Source organism: Oncorhynchus nerka, linkage group LG7 (assembly GCF_034236695.1).
Source record: "Oncorhynchus nerka isolate Pitt River linkage group LG7, Oner_Uvic_2.0, whole genome shotgun sequence".
Classification (NCBI taxonomy): Eukaryota; Metazoa; Chordata; class Actinopteri; order Salmoniformes; family Salmonidae; genus Oncorhynchus; species Oncorhynchus nerka.
Genome location: NC_088402.1, coordinates 33,038,465 through 33,058,814, shown reverse-complemented (window position 1 = coordinate 33,058,814; position 20,350 = coordinate 33,038,465). Strand labels below are relative to the sequence as shown.

The window sequence follows — 20,350 nt, the reverse complement described above, 5'->3', positions numbered from 1 at the left end:
GTGTGTGTGTGTGTGTGTGCGTGTGTGAGTGTGTGTGTGTTTGTATTTCGTGGTTTGTTTGTTTTCTTTTAGGGCCTTGAACTATTGTTATTATTTACGTCTTAAGTGGATTGAGGCCGTCAACAAGGAGATATTTGAGTCTGCATTGACATGCAGGTCAGAGGTTATTGGAACTACTTAGACTTTTAACCCAGATTGGTTGTGACAGTAGAAGACTGTCACACTGGCTGGGGCCACATGTAACGTAATGTTCATGGGGATTAAAATGCTGTCAATCTAGCAGGCTGAGAAACCCACTGTCCTTCTGAAGAACACGGTTTAATCAGACAAGGTTTTTCCATGACAGCGTTCGGAGTTCAGAATTAGTCTACCAGTCAAGGGATATTGTTCAGAGTTAGTACTGCATGGGTCCCACCCTATATGGCACCCTATTCCCTATGGGCTCTGGTCAAAAGTAGTGCATTATGTAGGGAATAAGGTGCCATTTGGGAATCATGTTAACTCTAAGCTATATATTAGTGGCAGTTATTGGATTCCTTTTTTTAGCTGCTTCCAGGGGATGCAGCAAAGGAATTAGATTATTCTGTAGTTTAAACAACCCAAACAAATAATGATAACATGAACTTGGTATTTTAAACCAACCCTACCTTGTCACAACACAACTGATTGGCTCATTAAGAAGGAAAGGAATTCCACAAATTAACTTTTAACAAGCCACACCTGTTAATCGAAATGCATTCCAGGTGACTACCCATGAAGCTGGTTGAGTGAATTCCAAGAGTTGTAACGTCGTTCTTCGTTTGTCGAAAGAGAGGACCGAAATGCAGCGTGGTGGTTACTCATGACTTTAATGAAGAAAATGACGATACATGAAATAACTTATAAATACAAAACAACAAACGGAACGTGAAACTTATTACAGCCTATCTGGTGAACACTACACTGAGACAGGAACAATCACCCACTAAATACACAGTGAACCCAGGCTACCTAAATACGGTTCCCCATCAGAGACAACAAGAATCACCTGACTCTGATTGAGAACCGCCTCAGGCAGCCAAGCCTATACTAGACACACCCCTAATCAACCACAATCCCAATGCCTACAAAAAACCCAATAAGACAATACAATAACCCCATGTCACACCCTGGCCTGAACAAATAATTAAAGAAAACACAAAATACTAAGACCAAGGCGTGACAAGAGTGTGCAAAGCTATCATCAAGGCAAAGGGTGGCTACTTTGAAGAATCTAAAATGTAAAATATATTTTAATTTGTTTAACACCGTTTTGGTTACTACATGATTCCAAGTGTTATTTCATAGTTTTGATGTCTTCACTATTCTTCTACAATGTATTAAATAGTGAAAATAAAGAAAAACCCTTGAATGAGTAGGTGTGTCCAAACCTTTGACTGGTGCTGTATATGAACTGGTAGGAGACCTGACTTGTCAGAACATCCTGATACAGCACCTTCAGAAAGTGTTCATACCCCTTTACGTATTGCACATTTTGTTGTGTTACAGTCAGAATTCAAAATTAATTAAATATAGTTTTTGATCACCAATCTACATAAACTACACCATAATGACAAATTGAAAGCATGTTTTTTTTAAATCAAATTTTTTGAAACTTATATACAGATATAGTATTCACACCTCGGAGTCAATACTTTGTAGAAACCCCTTTGTTCAACATTTGCCCATTATTATTTTCAAAATTCTTCAAGCTCTGTCAAACTGGTTGTTGATCATTGCTAGACAACCATTTGGCCACTCAGGAACATCCACTGTCTTCTTGGTAAGCAACTCCAGTGTAGATTTGTCCTAGTGTTTTAGGTTATTGTCTTGATGAAAGGGGAATTCATCTCCCAGTGTCTGGTGGAAAGCAAACTGAACCAGGTTCTCCTCTAGGATTTTTCCTGTGCTTAGATCCATTCCATAAATTGTTTTATCCTGAAAACCTCCCCAGTCGTTAACTTTTAAAAGCATACCCAAAACATGATGCAGCCACCACTATGCTTGAAAATATGGAGAGTGTTACTCAATAATTTGTTGAATTGGATTTGCCCCAAACATAAACCTGGTATTCCAGACGAAAAGTTAATTGCTTTTCTACATTTTTTGCAGGATTGCTTTACTGCCTTGTTGCAAACATGATGCATGTTTTGAAATATTTGTATTCTGTACGGGGTTCCTTCTTTTCTCTGTCAGTTAGATTAGTATTGGGGACTAACTAAAATGTTGATCCATCCTCAGTTTTTTCCTAAGCCATTAAACTCTGTTAAACTGTTATAAAGTCCCCATTGGCCTCATTGTGAAATCCCTGAATGGTTTCTTTTCTCTCCGGCAACTGAGTTAGAAAAGATGCCTGTATCTTTGTAGTGACTGGGTGTATTGATACACCATCCAAAGTGCAATCAATAACTTCACCATGCTCAAAAGGATATTCAGTGTCTGTTTATAAAAAATTAAATAAAAACATCTACGCAGGTAGATGCAGGTAGATCTAAGCAGGTCTGGGCACGTTACTTACCTCACAGCAGAGTACCCGGCTGCCAGGGGCCAGGGGAGAGCCAGGGAGAGACAGGGAGTGAGGGATAGAGGGAAAGAGGGGGGGCAGGGGCTGCAGGGAGAGAGAGAGGGTCTGGGAGGGCATGGGAGATAGGGAGAGAGAGGGCAAGGGCAGCAGTGAGAAAAGGAGAGAAACCGAGAGGGAGAGAAGGAAAGGGAGGGCCCAGAGAATTTAATCTCCAGATTAGGGGCTGAGATGAATTCCTGCCGCCAGTCTGACCTTGTCAAGGAGCCAGAGTGAAATGGAGATTTCAGGACAGCGTTGGCGGGTGGCATGAGTGTTGAGCTGAGATAGCCCTGTGTGATGGTCTGAGTATTGAGCTGAGACAGCCCTGTGTGATGGTCAGAGTATTGAGCTGAGATAGCCCTGTGTGATGGTCTGAGTATTGAGCTGAGACAGCCCTGTGTGATGGTCTGAGTATTGAGCTGAGACAGCCCTGTGTGATGGTCTGAGTATTGAGCTGAGATAGCCCTGTGTGATGGTCTGAGTATTGAGCTGAGACAACCCTTTGTGATGGTCAGAGTATTGAGCTGAGACAGCCCTGTGTGATGGTCTGAGTATTGAACTGAGACAGCCCTGTGTGATGGTCTGAGTATTGAGCTGAGACAGCCCTGTGTGATGGTCTGAGTATTGAGCTGAGACAGCCCTGTGTGATGGTCTGAGTGTTGAGCCCAGACAACCCTGTGTGATGGTCTAAGTTTTGAGCTGAGACAGCCCTGTGTGATGGTCTGAGTATTGAGCTGAGACAGCCCTGTGTGATGGTCTAAGTTTTGAGCTGAGACAACCCTGTGTGATGGTCTGAGTGTTGAGCTGAGACAACCCTGTGTGATGGTCTGAGTTTTGAGCTGAGAGAACCCTGCGTAGTTGGAGGGTCTGAGCTGAGCTCTTTCTCTTTCTAGGGTCACAGCCTGATATCCTGACTCACACTGAATTTGTGGTCGTATTAGGAATAGAACAAAGGCATGCTGTGACATGCAAGGGAACAAAGGCATGCAAGGATCCTCTGACAAACGGAGAAGGAGGTGTTGACAATGTAAATGTAAATGTATTTTAGTGGGAATTCTGTCCTAGATTGATTTAATGAACTGAGGCGAGGAGAGCCTGGTCTCCTGTTGTGAGGAAACTGACCAGGCTTGTTCTAGTGTTACACAGTTCATTAAGGCTTTGCTTCAGAACATTACAGAATAATGACATGAAGTTCCTGTTCTAGCATTTATTTTCATTTGGTCCTTAATTTCACTTAACAGCCAAATGTAAGAATCATTTTCTCCATTGCAGAACTAAAACATCACTTTTAATAAAAATAAAAAATATATATAAAAAAACAACAACAGTTCATTTGAACTCTTTTATTTGAAATGTCAATTTAATGTCAGTTTTTTCCCCCTGTGCTGTAGCCCTAAGAGTCCTGTCTGTCTAAAAGGACAAAGGGAAATTAGTTGAATTCCCTCTGTGTTAATATGCGGTTCTCTTGGCCACAGAATGTGGCCTGAAGGCTGCAGGTAACCACTTAACACACTGAAACCCAGAATATGGCGCTTTTCATCACAGTCTGTCAGTTGTCATGGAAATCTACAGAGAGTCACGAGCAGGGGGCAATTTTAGGGGAAAATAGCGTCTACATCAAATACTGGGCTAACACAGGACTGTGACACATTGAAATGACAGCAGGTAGCTATGGTATTGATCTGTAACCTGGCAGATCATGCTGCTCAAACCTACAGACCAGTTATATTGTGTGTTTCTTACTAATGTTGTTTCTTCTTAATATATTATACACATACTTTAATGTTTTTTCTTCTTACCATAATATACACATACTGTAATGTTGTTTCTTCTTACTATAATATACACATACTGTAATGTTGTTTCTTCTTACTATAACATACACATACTGTAATGTTGTTTCTTCTTACTATAATATACACATACTGTAATGTTGTTTCTTTCTTACTATAATATACACATACTGTAATGTTGTTTCTTCTTACTATAATATACACATACTGTAATGTTGTTTCTTCTTACTATAACATACACATACTGTAATGTTGTTTCTTCTTACTATAATATACACATACTGTAATGTTGTTTCTGTAATGTTGTTTCTTACTATAATATACACATACTGTAATGTTGTTTCTTCTTACTATAATATACACATACTGTAATGTTGTTTCTTCTTACTATAATATACACATACTGTAATGTTGTTTCTTCTTACTATAATATACTATAATTACACATACACATACTGTAATGTTGTTTCTTCTTACTATAATATACACATACTGTAATGTTGTTGTTTACTATAATTACACTACTGTAATGTTGTTTCTTCTTACATATATGTAACTGTAATGTTGTTTCTTCTTACTATAATATACACATACTGTAATGTTGTTTCTTCTTACTATAATATACACATACTGTAATGTTGTTTCTTCTTACTATAATATACACATACTGTAATGTTGTTTCTTCTTACTATAATATACACATACTGTAATGTTGTTTCTTCTTACTATAATATACACATACTGTAATGTTGTTTCTTTCTTACTATAATATACACATACTGTAATGTTGTTTCTTCTTACTATAATATACACATACTGTAATGTTGTTTCTTCTTACTATAATATACACATACTGTAATGTTGTTTCTTTCTTACTATAATATACACATACTGTAATGTTGTTTCTTCTTACTATAATATACACATACTGTAATGTTGTTTCTTCTTACTATAATATACACATACTGTAATGTTGTTTCTTCTTACTATAATATACACATACTGTAATGTTGTTTCTTCTTACTATAATATACACATACTGTAATGTTGTTTCTTTCTTACTATGACACATTGAATATACACATACTGTAATGTTGTTTCTTCTTACTATAATTACATACTGTAACTATAACACATACTGTAATGTTGTTTTTCTTACTATAATATACACATACTAATACTATAATATACACATACTGTAATGTTGTTTCTTCTTACTATAATATACACATACTGTAATGTTGTTTCTTTCTTACTATAATATACACATACTGTAATGTTGTTTCTTCTTACTATAATATACACATACTGTAATGTTGTTTCTTCTTACTATAATATACACATACTGTAATGTTGTTTCTTCTTACTATAATATACACATACTGTAATGTTGTTTCTTCTTACTATAATATACACATACTGTAATGTTGTTTCTTCTTACTATAATATACACATACTGTAATGTTGTTTCTTCTTACTATAATATACACATACTGTAATGTTGTTTCTTCTTACTATAATATACACATACTGTAATGTTGTTTCTTCTTACTATAATATACACATACTGTAATGTTGTTTCTTCTTACTATAATATACACATACTGTAATGTTGTTTCTTCTTACTATAATATACACATACTGTAATGTTGTTTCTTCTTACTATAATATACACATACTGTAATGTTGTTTCTTCTTACTATAATATACACATACTGTAATGTTGTTTCTTCTTACTATAATATACACATACTGTAATGTTGTTTCTTCTTACTATAATATACACATACTGTAATGTTGTTTCTTCTTACTATAATATACACATACTGTAATGTTTCTTCTTACTATAATATTACTGTAATGTTGTTTCTTCTTACTATAATATACACATACTGTAATGTTGTTTCTTCTTACTATAATATACACATACTGTAATGTTGTTTCTTCTTACTATAATATACACATACTGTAATGTTGTTTCTTCTTACTATAACATACACATACTGTAATGTTGTTTCTTCTTACTATAATATACACATACTGTAATGTTGTTTATTTCTTACTATAATATACACATACTGTAATGTTGTTTCTTTCTTACTATAATATACACATACTGTAATGTTGTTTCTTTCTTACTATAATATACACATACTGTAATGTTGTTTCTTCTTACTATAATATACACATACTGTAATGTTGTTTCTTTCTTACTATAATATACACATACTGTAATGTTGTTTCTTTCTTACTATAATATACACATACTGTAATGTTGTTTCTTTCTTACTATAATATACACATACTGTAATGTTGTTTCTTCTTACTATAACATACACATACTGTAATGTTGTTTCTTCTTACTATAACATACACATACTGTAATGTTGTTTCTTTCTTACTATAATATACACATACTGTAATGTTGTTTCTTCTTACTATAATATACACATACTGTAATGTTGTTTCTTCTTACTATAATATACACATACTGTAATGTTGTTTCTTCTTACTATAATATACACATACTGTAATGTTGTTTCTTCTTACTATAATATACACATACTGTAATGTTGTTTCTTTCTTACTATAATATACACATACTGTAATGTTGTTTCTTCTTACTATAATATACACATACTGTAATGTTGTTTCTTCTTACTATAATATACACATACTGTAATGTTGTTTCTTCTTACTATAATATACACATACTGTAATGTTGTTTCTTCTTACTATAATATATACTGTAATGTTGTTTCTTCTTACTATAATATACATACTGTAATGTTGTTTACTGTAATGTTGTTTCTTCTTTCTTACTATAATATACACATACTGTAATGTTGTTTCTTCTTACTATAATATACACATACTGTAATGTTGTTTCTTCTTACTATAATATACACATACTGTAATGTTGTTTCTTCTTACTATAATATACACATACTGTAATGTTGTTTCTTCTTACTATAATATACACATACTGTAATGTTGTTTCTTCTTACTATAATATACACATACTGTAATGTTGTTTCTTCTTACTATAATATACACATACTGTAATGTTGTTTCTTCTTACTATAATATACACATACTGTAATGTTGTTTCTTCTTACTATAATATACACATACTGTAATGTTGTTTCTTCTTACTATAATATACACATACTGTAATGTTGTTTCTTCTTACTATAATATACACATACTGTAATGTTGTTTCTTTCTTACTATAATATACACATACTGTAATGTTGTTTCTTCTTACTATAATATACACATACTGTAATGTTGTTTCTTCTTACTATAATATACACATACTGTAATGTTGTTTCTTCTTACTATAATATACACATACTGTAATGTTGTTTATTTCTTACTATAATATACACATACTGTAATGTTGTTTCTTTCTTACTATAATATACACATACTGTAATGTTGTTTCTTTCTTACTATAATATACACATACTGTAATGTTGTTTCTTCTTACTATAATATACACATACTGTAATGTTGTTTCTTTCTTACTATAATATACACATACTGTAATGTTGTTTCTTCTTACTATAATATACACATACTGTAATGTTGTTTCTTTCTTACTATAATATACACATACTGTAATGTTGTTTCTTCTTACTATAATATACACATACTGTAATGTTGTTTCTTCTTACTATAATATACACATACTGTAATGTTGTTTCTTCTTACTATAATATACACATACTGTAATGTTGTTTCTTCTTACTATAATATACACATACTGTAATGTTGTTTCTTCTTACTATAATATACACATACTGTAATGTTGTTTCTTCTTACTATAATATACACATACTGTAATGTTGTTTCTTCTTACTATAATATACACATACTGTAATGTTGTTTCTTACTATAATATACACATATAACTATAATATACACATACTGTAATGTTGTTTCTTCTTACTATAATATACACATACTGTAATGTTGTTTCTTCTTACTATAATATACACATACTGTAATGTTGTTTCTTCTTACTATAATATACACATACTGTAATGTTGTTTCTTCTTACTATAATATACACATACTGTAATGTTGTTTCTTCTTACTATAACATACACATACTGTAATGTTGTTTCTTCTTACTATAACATACACATACTGTAATGTTGTTTCTTCTTACTATAATATACACATACTGTAATGTTGTTTCTTCTTACTATTACACATACTGTAATGTTGTTTCTTACTATAATATACACATACTGTAATGTTGTTTCTTCTTACTATAATATACACATACTGTAATGTTGTTTCTTCTTACTATAATATACACATACTGTAATGTTGTTTCTTCTTACTATAATATACACATACTGTAATGTTGTTTCTTCTTACTATAATATACACATACTGTAATGTTGTTTCTTTCTTACTATAATATACACATACTGTAATGTTGTTTCTTCTTACTATAATATACACATACTGTAATGTTGTTTCTTCTTACTATAATATACACATACTGTAATGTTGTTTCATGACAATATTTTATATATTCTTTGTTTGACTGGGAGGTATTTCAGTATTAAGTTGAGACAGAAATAGGATATGTAGGTTTTCATCGCAATGTTTGAGAAAACGATTAAGAGATTATTACATAAAACAGGTTAAAAAAAATGAAAACAATTATTTTGTTTCGTTAACTCTAAAGCACCAGTCTGTTCCAGTTGACTCAAATTGAGTTAGAATGTGGAGTTACTTTGTCTACCTTATGTAGGAGTCCAATGTAGGAGTCCAAAATGTTTTGTCCATGCTAAATCACAGAAACATTGCATACGATTTGCTCTGACATGCTTTACCATCATAAAAGTGGACATTTTCTGCCTGAGTAAGTTTCTACAAACACCTCATTTCTTTATTTTGGAAAACATAACATAAACAACACGAAGACAGAATAAGGAGCAGTTCAGAACACATTTAGATGAAGAATGTTCAAGCATTAGTCGCCAAACTCATGGTGTGTGACCAGTATTGCCCAGAAGCATGTTGCCTCCTGTTTGGAAGAAAAGTCATACCTTCAACCTTATGCATCTATCAACTAGTCTCAAGGAGTTTGGTGAAAATGTCACAGTTTAGCCACCAATGCAACCTATGCATTCCCTACATAGTTTGCATGATCAATATTTGATGTGACTGCCATTAGACCTCTGCTGCTTGATCTTCTCAATATCACATCGTAATATTGACCCTCTCTACAACGTGACATTAGAGGATGTAGTAACCTGATTGCCTCCCCGCACCCCCCTCTCCACCCCGTCATCTCAACTCCTCACCACTCACAGCCTGATGTAGAAGTCAAGCATAATCCTACAAATCTCCTCCAGCTTAATGCATTTTAAATGGAAGGATGGATGTAGTCTAAATCAGTGTGCTGCTTCTCTTAAGTGATTCAATGTCTAATAGAGGAGTAGACAGCTGGGCCAGGCCCCGTACTGTGTAGAGCCTAGCCGTCACCGAAGCTGTAAATGCAATTTTAATGACATATCTATCCTCTTTGATGGAGGACGAAGAAGCACAACCCCATCAAATTATACCTTTTTCTTGGAATCAAGGGTCTCGGCAGTGCCAGTTGAACTCCATCCACCGCTACAGTCACCACCGGTTCAGAGGAGAAGAGGGCACTCAGTAAAAACTGTGTTCTTGATACGTATTCACAGAACCACTGTGGAAATAGAACAGAAAACTGCAGTTTAGGTTGTTTGGTTAAAGGAGACAGCTGGGTATTATAGATGACCTAAACTGTGTGGATATTTTCTTTATAGCCATGAACCTTGGGGGTTTTCATTGACATATTACAAATCTGTTGATACCAATAACGAGACATTGACTCATCCACGGGATACTGAATATTGCCTTGAGGACAACCAGAGCATTGAGGAACTAAGATAGACTCTCTGTAAGCCATGTTGTGAGGTCACATTAATATTAATCTGGGCTCTCCTCAGAACGGGAGGAATCTGCTCCCTCCTGGGATGAGTTGAGGCTTAGAAGTGATCCCAGTTTACTGATACATCTGTTATCCTAGTTAAGACTAATTTTCTTTGTCTTTCATTTTTTATTCTTGTAATCTAATGCTGTCCAGCTTCATAGAGCCAGGACACAGTCTCCTTTTCTTATTTATTTGATTGCTTTACCAAAACCGCCAACGAACTCACAGCCTATGTAATTTGAGAAGCAAGATTTTAAGATGCGATGATAATAATATGCAACAATTAGAAAGTCAAATCTAGAGACAGCCTAGATTGCCACTGAACTGAACACAGCTTTCCATTTCTTCCCTTTATTAGCCTGTATGCGATAGATCCAGAAGTTAGACATTTTTAGTCACTCAGATATCATGCTTAGGCAGTATATGTCTATTGAGAATGAGTGCGTTTCTGTTGAAGTCCTCCCTCCATTACCCCAGTTACATTGTACACTGACCAATGCTAGCCTGAAGGTTCTGTTCCCCACCCCACCTGGCCCTTCATGGCCTCCCTAGCCCCCGCTACATTATAATTTTATTGGCTCCTGAACACAGATGTTTTCCATCTCATTGAACCTTCAAGGTTATATCTTCAAATACATCAAAGACTACCCCTCTAAACGGGAGGAACCGTGACAGCCAATATTTTCCATACCCTGGAGATATACTCATCTCTCTACATGCAGACTCCCTCATTATCAATTTTCATGAGGTAAAACATGAAAGCTATTCAAATGTCTGGGAAACTCAAATTTGATCTACCTACTATTAAATTGAAAATATTACAAACCAGACAGAGAGCTTCATCCAATGAGCACGATGAATGACTATGATATGATTTGAACCATATCCAGTTCATTAATACCATTGCCAGAAGAGCCTATTTCACAGTTGACTGAGCAAGCAAAAAGGTGTGAGCCTGAGTGACAACAAACCAACTGTCAAACTGGCACACTTAAAGGCTATTATTTCAGTTCAACAAACTCCTTTAGAAAAAAGGAACAAACATCTTTTGATCCTTTGATCACCTTTTTAATGTTTGTCTTAATCATTTGTAGTCATTGCCTCGTCTTGCTTTTTTTTTCTCCCTGTAGAAATCGAAAAATTACAAAAAGATGAAGAAAAAGAAGAAAAAGAAGAGGAGAAGTTTATCGACGTGGTCATCAACAAAAACATGAAGCTGGGACAGAAAGTGTTAATACCCTTCAAACAGTTTCCCAAAGTAAGTGCTGCTGGATTTGGGCTAGAGATTTCCAGATCATACTGTGCAACTGCAATCAAATAATGGTTTCTTTTCAGTTAGCTTCTGGGATTTTTTCTATTTTCATTTGACTTCCAGACAGCAAGCATCTGACAGTTCACGTATTTATTTTTACACAATGAAAAGCAACCTGTATAATTAAGTGAACCAATAAGTCAACAGTACAGTGACTACAAGAAGAGATAACAGAATTGGGCCATGATCACATTTCCTTCTCCAAACATCTCATTTATGATTTTATAACATTACAGCACAAATTACCCTTCATTTTATAGAACCCCTACGAACCCCTACCACTCCGATCTGTCAGCTACATGACCTTGCTCACATCTCCATGTGCTTATAACTCTTTTTATTCCCTTATTCTTTCCTTTTGAAAAAGGCAATGACTCTACTGACACTTGTTTAAGGCTGCTATTTCCTGCAAGATTGTTCTTGGTCTTTTCATTTGTATCTAATTAATTTTGGCACCTTGCATGTTTTCATTGAAAAGACAAACCAGGAAAAAAATATGCAGGTGTGTCGAGGCCAAAGCAGAGATTTTCAGAAGACATCCAATTCAGTACAATCCGTGACCTATTTGTTCCTTGTAAATAAATAGAGAGTCTAACAATAGGTAATAAAGAGCCAAAGAAAAAAGAGAGAGGGAGAGAGAGACCAGGAGAAAAAGACACCTGCACTTCCCTTTTTCTGCTCCAACTATACAAACAGAGCCATGTGCATACTACACTCACTCACTCACTCACTCACTCACTCACTCACTCACTCACTCACTCACTCACTCACTCACTCACTCACTCACTCACTCACTCACTCACTCACTCACTCACTCACTCACTCACTCACTCACACACCTCTCAGAATGACCGCCATGTCAGGATGAAACAGCCCATGCTGTTTGAGTGATAATGCTGTGCTCATCTAGCCATGTGATGAGAGCCCTTCATCCTCCTCAGGCCTCCACTCTGAGACAAAGCTCCCAGCATAAACAGCAGCGTTTAATGGAGCCACACAGCAGCTGCATGAAAGCCAGTTCCCACAGGGTCCCTAACAGGGAGGCTAGTAGCGTAGCAGAGAGGCTAGCGTAAAAAAAGAGAAGCCTCTCTCAGGTGATGATGACATCCCTCAGGTTTTCACCTCAGTCCTCTCTGAGAGAGGCTGTAGATGGATGACCTGGCTTTCAGAGGACAGAAAGCTGCAGGAGCTTCAACACAGTCTGCTGTGGCACCCTATTCCCTATTTAGTGCACTACTTTTGTAGGCGCAATATTTTTTGGAATATGTTTTTTACATAATGTGGTGAGTCCTATTGATAAATATAGCTATTTTGAAAGGGAGCTCTGGTTAGATATTTACAGTGTTCTCTAACTTAAACAAGCTGATTGTGAGAGCTACATTTTGTCCCTTTCTAAAATAATTACAATGACATTAATAAAGGGAGATGTAATGTCATCTAGAGACCCATCTGTGTCTCAAAGGAGTGCAGCGAAACACATTTGCTTTGACAGCTTTGATAAGTGGGGCCGCTAATACGCTGTTTAGAGCCTCAACAAGCCACCGAAGGAAGACAAATTCAATTTGTTCAATCTGACAGGTAGCAATGGGCTAGAGTGATCGCTGTGACTCCAATGGGTTTTCTCCCTGAACTACAAACATCACCTTTTGGCTTTCGCCACTGAAGTGGCTCGCTGCGTTTCCCAAAGCGACCGTTTAGACTCATGTTCAGAGGGTTTATATCCATCTTCTAAAAACATGGCTTTATAATAATATGAAACAGGCAAGGACACCAGACAGCAGGTTCCAGACGTATGGTTTTCTCGGACAAATAAAGTTTAGCTATGAAATAAAATACCTACCTGGTTAAACGCGAGTTCAACCTGAATTATGATATTCACCTAGCAGCACAGTTCATTGCTGTGCTACGATGGAGAATGGGTTGTGCATGTTGTGCATGTCTGCTTGTTATATACCAATTTGTGCTGGAAAACAGAGAAGCTGGAAAACAGAGTAATCATTTACAGTTGTGATAAAGTATTAGTGATACAGTGAGAGTGGCTTAGAATTGATTTGTGTAAGCGGAGAGAGGATTGCAGCTAAACAGGGGAAGACAGGGACAAGAATTTGGCCCTCCATTTTATCCACACTAGACCACAATACTGCACGTACCACCGACTTAGCAGTACAGTACAGCGTTTCTCAATCAATTGTGTACCAGTGACTGGTCCTCCTCCTTTTTTTTACCAGCTCATGTTCATGTCATGACCATAGAGAGCCTTTTTATGATCTATTTTGGTTAGGTCGGGGTGAGACTAGCATGGGTAATCAAGGTTGTTTATTTCTATGTTGGTCTGGTATGGTTCCCAATCAGCTGTTTATCGTGGTCTCTGATTGGGGATCATATTTAGGCAGCCATTCCCCCACTGTGTTTTGTGGGATCTTGTGCATGTGTAGTTGCCTGTGAGTACTTCATTTACATCACGTTTAGGTCGTTCTTTATTGTTTTTGTGCGTTTCATTCAATAAACATGTGGAACCCATATCACGCTGCGCTTTGGTCCAAATGTTATTACGCCGATCGTGACAGTTTAAAACAAATACAATATGTAAAAACACCACTTGAGATACAACTCACCACTATAACTGTTCCTCTGTCTGGAGATACAACTCACCACTATAACTGTTCCTCTGGAGATACAACTCACCACTATAACTGTTCCTCTGGAGATACAACTCACCACTATAACTGTTTCTCTGTCTGGAGATACAACTCACCACTATAACTGTTCCTCTGTCTGGAGATACAACTCACCACTATAACTGTTCCTCTGTCTGGAGATACAACTCACCACTATAACTGTTCTCCTGTCTGGAGATACAACTCACCACTATAACTGTTCCTCTGTCTGGAGATACAACTCACCACTATAACTGTTCCTCTGTCTGGAGATACAACTCACCACTATAACTGTTCCTCTGTCTGGAGATACAACTCACCACTATAACTGTTCCTCTGTCTGGAGATACAACTCACCACTATAACTGTTCCTCTGTCTGGAGATACAACTCACCACTATAACTGTTCCTCTGTCTGGAGATACAACTCACCACTATAACTGTTCCTCTGTCTGGAGATACAACTCACCACTATAACTGTTCCTCTGGAGATACAACTCACCACTATAACTGTTCCTCTGGAGATACAACTCACCACTATAACTGTTCCTCTGTCTGGAGATACAACTCACACTATAACTGTTCTCTCTGTCTAGATACAACTCACCACTATAACTGTTCTCTGTCTGGAGATACAATCACCACTATAACTCAACTCATCACTATAACTGTCCTTCTGTCTGGAGATACAACTCAGCACTATAACTGTTCTATAACTGTCTGGAGATACAACTCACCACTATAACTGTTCCTCTGGAGATACAACTCACCACTATAACTGTTCTTCTGTCTGGAGATACAACTCACCACTATAACTGTTCCTCTGTCTGGAGATACAACTCATCACTATAACTGATCTCCTGTCTGGAGATACAACTCACCACTATAACTGTTCCTCTGTCTGGAGATACAACTCACCACTATAACTGTTCCTCTGGAGATACAACTCACCACCATAACTGTTCTCCTGTCTGGAGATACATCTCATCACTATAACTGTTCCTTTGGAGATACAACTCACCACTATAACTGTTCCTCTGTCTGGAGATACAACTCACACACTATAACTGTTCCTCTGTCTGGAGATACAACTCACCACTATAACTGTTCTTCTGTCTGGAGATAAAACTCACCACTATAACTGTTCCTCTGTCTGGAGATACAACTCACCACTATAACTGTTCCTCTGGAGATACAACTCATCACTATAACTGTTCCTTCTGTCTGGAGATACAACTCACCACTATAACTGTTCTCCTGTCTGGAGATACAACTCACCACTATAACTGTTCCTCTGGAGATACAACTCACCACTATAACTGTTCGTCTGTCTGGATACAACTCACCACTATAACTGTTCCTCTGTCTGGAGATACAACTCACCACTATAACTGTTCCTCTGTCTGGAGATACAACTCACCACTATAACTGTTCCTCTGGAGATACAACTCACCACTATAACTGTTCGTCTGTCTGGAGATACAATTCACCACTATAATTGTTCCTCTGTCTGGATACAACTCACCACTATAACTGTTCCTCTGGAGATACAACTCACCACTATAACTGTTCCTCTGTCTGGAGATACAACTCACCACTATAACTGTTCCTCTGTCTGGAGATACAACTCACCACTATAACTGTTCCTCTGGACTAAAACTCACCACTATAACTGTTCCTCTGTCTGGAGATACAACTCACCACTATAACTGTTCCTCTGTCTGGAGATACAACTCACCACTATAACTGTTCCTCTGTCTGGAGATACAACTCACCACTATAACTGTTCCTCTGGAGATTCACCACTATAACTGTTCCTCTGTCTGGAGATACAACTCACCACTATAACTGTTCCTCTGGAGAGATACAACTCACCACTATAACTGTTCTCTGTCTGGAGATACAACTCACCACTATAACTGTTCTCTGTCTGGAGATACAACTCACCACTATAACTGTTCCTCTGTCTGGAGATACAACTCACCACTATAACTGTTCCTCTGTCTGGAGATACAACTCACCACTATAACTGTTCCTCTGTCTGGAGATACAACTCACCACACTCACCACTATAACTGTTCCTCTGTCTGGAGATACAACTCACCACTATAACTGTTCCTCTGTCTGGAGATACAACTCACCACTATAACTGTTCCTCTGTCTGGAGATACAACTCACCACTATAACTGTTCCTCTGTCTGGAGATACAACTCACCACTATAACTGTTCCTCTGTCTGGAGATACAACTCACCACTATAACTGTTCTCTGTCTGGAGATACAACTCACCACTATAACTGTTCCTCTGTCTGGAGATACAACTCACCACTATAACTGTTTCCTGTCTGGAGATCACCACAACTCTGGAGATACACTCACCACTATAACTGTTCCTCTGTCTGGAGATACAACTCACCACTATAACTGTTCCTCTGTCTGGAGATACAACTCACCACTATAACTGTTCCTCTGGAGATACAACTCACCACCATAACTGTTCTCCTGTCTGGAGATACAACTCACCACTATAACTGTTCCTCTGGAGATACAACTCACCACTATAACTGTTCCTCTGTCTGGAGATACAACTCACCACTATAAGTGTTCCTCTGTCTGGAGATACAACTCACCACTATAACTGTTCCTCTGTCTGGAGATACAACTCACCACCACTGGAGATACAACTCACCACTATAACTGTTCCTCTGTCTGGAGATACAACTCACCACTATAACTGTTCCTCTGTCTGGAGATACAACTCACCACTATAACTGTTTCTGTCTGGAGATACAACTCACCACTATAACTGTTCTTCTGTCTGGAGATACAACTCACCACTATAACTGTTCCTCTGTCTGGAGATACAACTCACCACTATAACTGTTCCTCTGGAGATACAACTCACCACTATAACTGTTCCTCTGTCTGGAGATACAACTCACCACTATAACTGTTCTTCTGTCTGGAGATACAACTCACCACTATAACTGTTCCTCTATAACTGTTCCTCTCTGGAGATACAACTCACCACTATAACTGTTCCTCTGTCTGGAGATACAACTCACCACTATAACTGTTCCTCTGGAGATACAACTCACCACTATAACTGTTCCTCTGTCTGGAGATACAACTCACCACTATAACTGTTCCTCTGTCTGGAGATACAACTCACCACTATAACTGTTCCTCTGGAGATACAACTCACCACTATAACTGTTCCTCTGTCTGGAGATACAACTCACCACTATACTATAACTGTTCCTCTGTCTGGAGATACAACTCACCACTATAACTGTTACTCTGTCTGGAGATACAACTCACCACTATAACTTTTCTCTGTCTGGAGATACAACTCACCACTATAACTGTTCCTCTGTCTGGAGATACAACTCACCACTATAACTGTTCCTCTGGAGATACAACTCACCACTATAACTGTTCCTCTGTCTGGAGATACAACTCACCACTATAACTGTTCTCCTGTCTGGAGATACAACTCACCACTATAACTGTTCCTCTGGAGATACAACTCACCACTATAACTGTTCCTCTGTCTGGAGATACAACTCACCACTATAACTGTTCCTCTGTCTGGAGATACAACTCACCACTATAACTGTTCCTCTGTCTGGAGATACAACTCACCACTATCACTGTTCCTCTGGAGATACAACTCACCACTATAACTGTTCCTCTGTCTGGAGATACAACTCACCACTATAACTGTTCCTCTGTCTGGAGATACAACTCACCACTATAACTGTTCCTCTGTCTGGAGATACAACTCACCACTATAACTGTTCTGTCTGGAGATACAACTCACCACTATAACTGTTCCTCTGTCTGGAGATACAACTCACCACTATAACTGTTCCTCTGTCTGGAGATACAACTCACCACTATAACTGTTCCTCTGTCTGGAGATACAACTCACCACTATAACTGTTCCTGTCTGGAGATACAACTCACCACTATAACTGTTCCTCTGTAACTGGAGATACAACTCACCACTATAACTGTTCCTCTGTCTGGAGATACAACTCACCACTATAACTGTTCCTCTGTCTGGAGACAATCACCACTATCACTGTTCCTCTGGAGATACAACTCACCACTATAACTGTTCCTCTGTCTGGAGATACAACTCACCACTATAACTGTTCTCCTGTCTGGAGATACATCTCACCGCTATAACTGTTCCTCTGTCTGGAGATACAACTCAGCACTATAACTGTTCCTCTGTTTGGAGATAAAACTCACCACTATAACTGTTCCTCTGTCTGGAGATACAACTCACCACTATAACTGTTCCTCTGGAGATACAACCCACCACTATAACTGTTTCTCTGTCTGGAGATACAACTCAACACTATAACTGTTCCTCTGGAGATGCAACTCACCACTATAACTGTTCCTCTGTCTGGAGATACAACTCACCACTATAACTGTTCCTCTGTCTGGAGATACAACTCACCACTATAACTGTTCCTCCTCTGGAGATACAACTCACCACTATAACTGTTCCTCTGTCTGGAGATACAACTCACCACTATAACTGTTCTTCTGTCTGGAGATACAACTCACCACTATAACTGTTCTCTGTCTGGAGATACAACTCACCACTATAACTGTTCCTCTGGAGATACAACTCACCACTATAACTGTTCCTTCTGTCTGGAGATACAACTCACCACTATAACTGTTCTCTGTCTGGAGATACAACTCACCACTATAACTGTTCCTCTGGAGATACAACTCACCACTATAACTGTTCCTCTGTCTGGAGATACAACTCACCACTATAACTGTTCCTCTGTCTGGAGATACAACTCACCACTATAACTGTTCCTCTGTCTGGAGATACAACTCACCACTATAACTGTTCCTGTCTGGAGATACAACTCACCACTAACTCTGATACAACTCACCACTATCTGTTCCTCTGGAGATACAACTCACCACTATAACTGTTCCTCTGTCTGGAGATACAACTCACCACTATAACTGTTCCTCTGTCTGGAGATACAACTCATCACTATAACTGTTCCTCTGGAGATACAACTCACCACTATAACTTTTCCTCTGTCTGGAGATACAACTCACCACTATAACTGTTCTCTGTCTGGAGATACAACTCACCACTACAACTGTTTCTCTGTCTGGAGATACAACTCACCACTGTAACTGTTCTTCTGTCTGGAGATACAACTCACCACTACAACTGTTTCTCTGTCTGGAGATACAACTCACCACTATAACTGTTCCTCTGTCTGGAGATACAACTCACCACTATAACTGTTCTCCTGTCTGGAGATACAACTCACCACTATAACTGTTCCTCTGTCTGGAGATACAACTCACCACTATAACTGTTCCTCTGTCTGGAGATACAACTCACCACTATAACTGTTCCTCTGTCTGGAGATACAACTCACCACTATAACTGTTCCTCTGTCTGGAGATACAACTCACCACTATAACTGTTCCTCTGGAGATACAACTCACCACTATAACTGTTCCTCTGTCTGGAGATACAACTCACCACTATAACTGTTCCTCTGTCTGGAGATACAACTCACCACTATAACTGTTCCTCTGTCTGGAGATACAACTCACCACTATAACTGTTCCTCTGGAGATACAACTCACCACTATAACTGTTCCTCTGTCTGGAGATACAACTCACCACTATAACTGTTCCTCTGTCTGAGATACAACTCACCACTATAACTGTTCCTCTGGAGATACAACTCACCACTATAACTGTTCCTCTGTCTGGAGATACAACTCACCACTATAACTGTTCCTCTGTCTGGAGATACAACTCACCACTATAACTGTTCCTCTGTCTGGAGATACAACTCACCACTATAACTGTTCCTCACCACTATAACTGTTTCTGTCTGGAGATACAACTCACCACTATAACTGTTCCTCTGTCTGGAGATACAACTCACCACTATAACTGTTCCTCTGTCTGGAGATACAACTCACCACTATAACTGTTCCTCTGTCTGGAGATA

The 20,350-nt window shown here is 37.7% G+C and overlaps 1 protein-coding gene across 2 annotated transcripts in view; it reads left to right on the top strand.

Moving 5' to 3' along the window:
• Nucleotides 1-20,350, top strand: part of LOC115131479 (KH domain-containing, RNA-binding, signal transduction-associated protein 3-like) — a 177,773-nt gene that overhangs the window by 50,984 nt on the left and 106,439 nt on the right. For both annotated transcript variants that reach the window (XM_029663234.2, XM_029663233.2), the window contains exon 2: nt 11,491-11,618. In XM_029663234.2, coding sequence (XP_029519094.1) covers nt 11,491-11,618 — 128 coding nt within the window. The remainder of the gene's footprint in view (nt 1-11,490; nt 11,619-20,350) is intronic.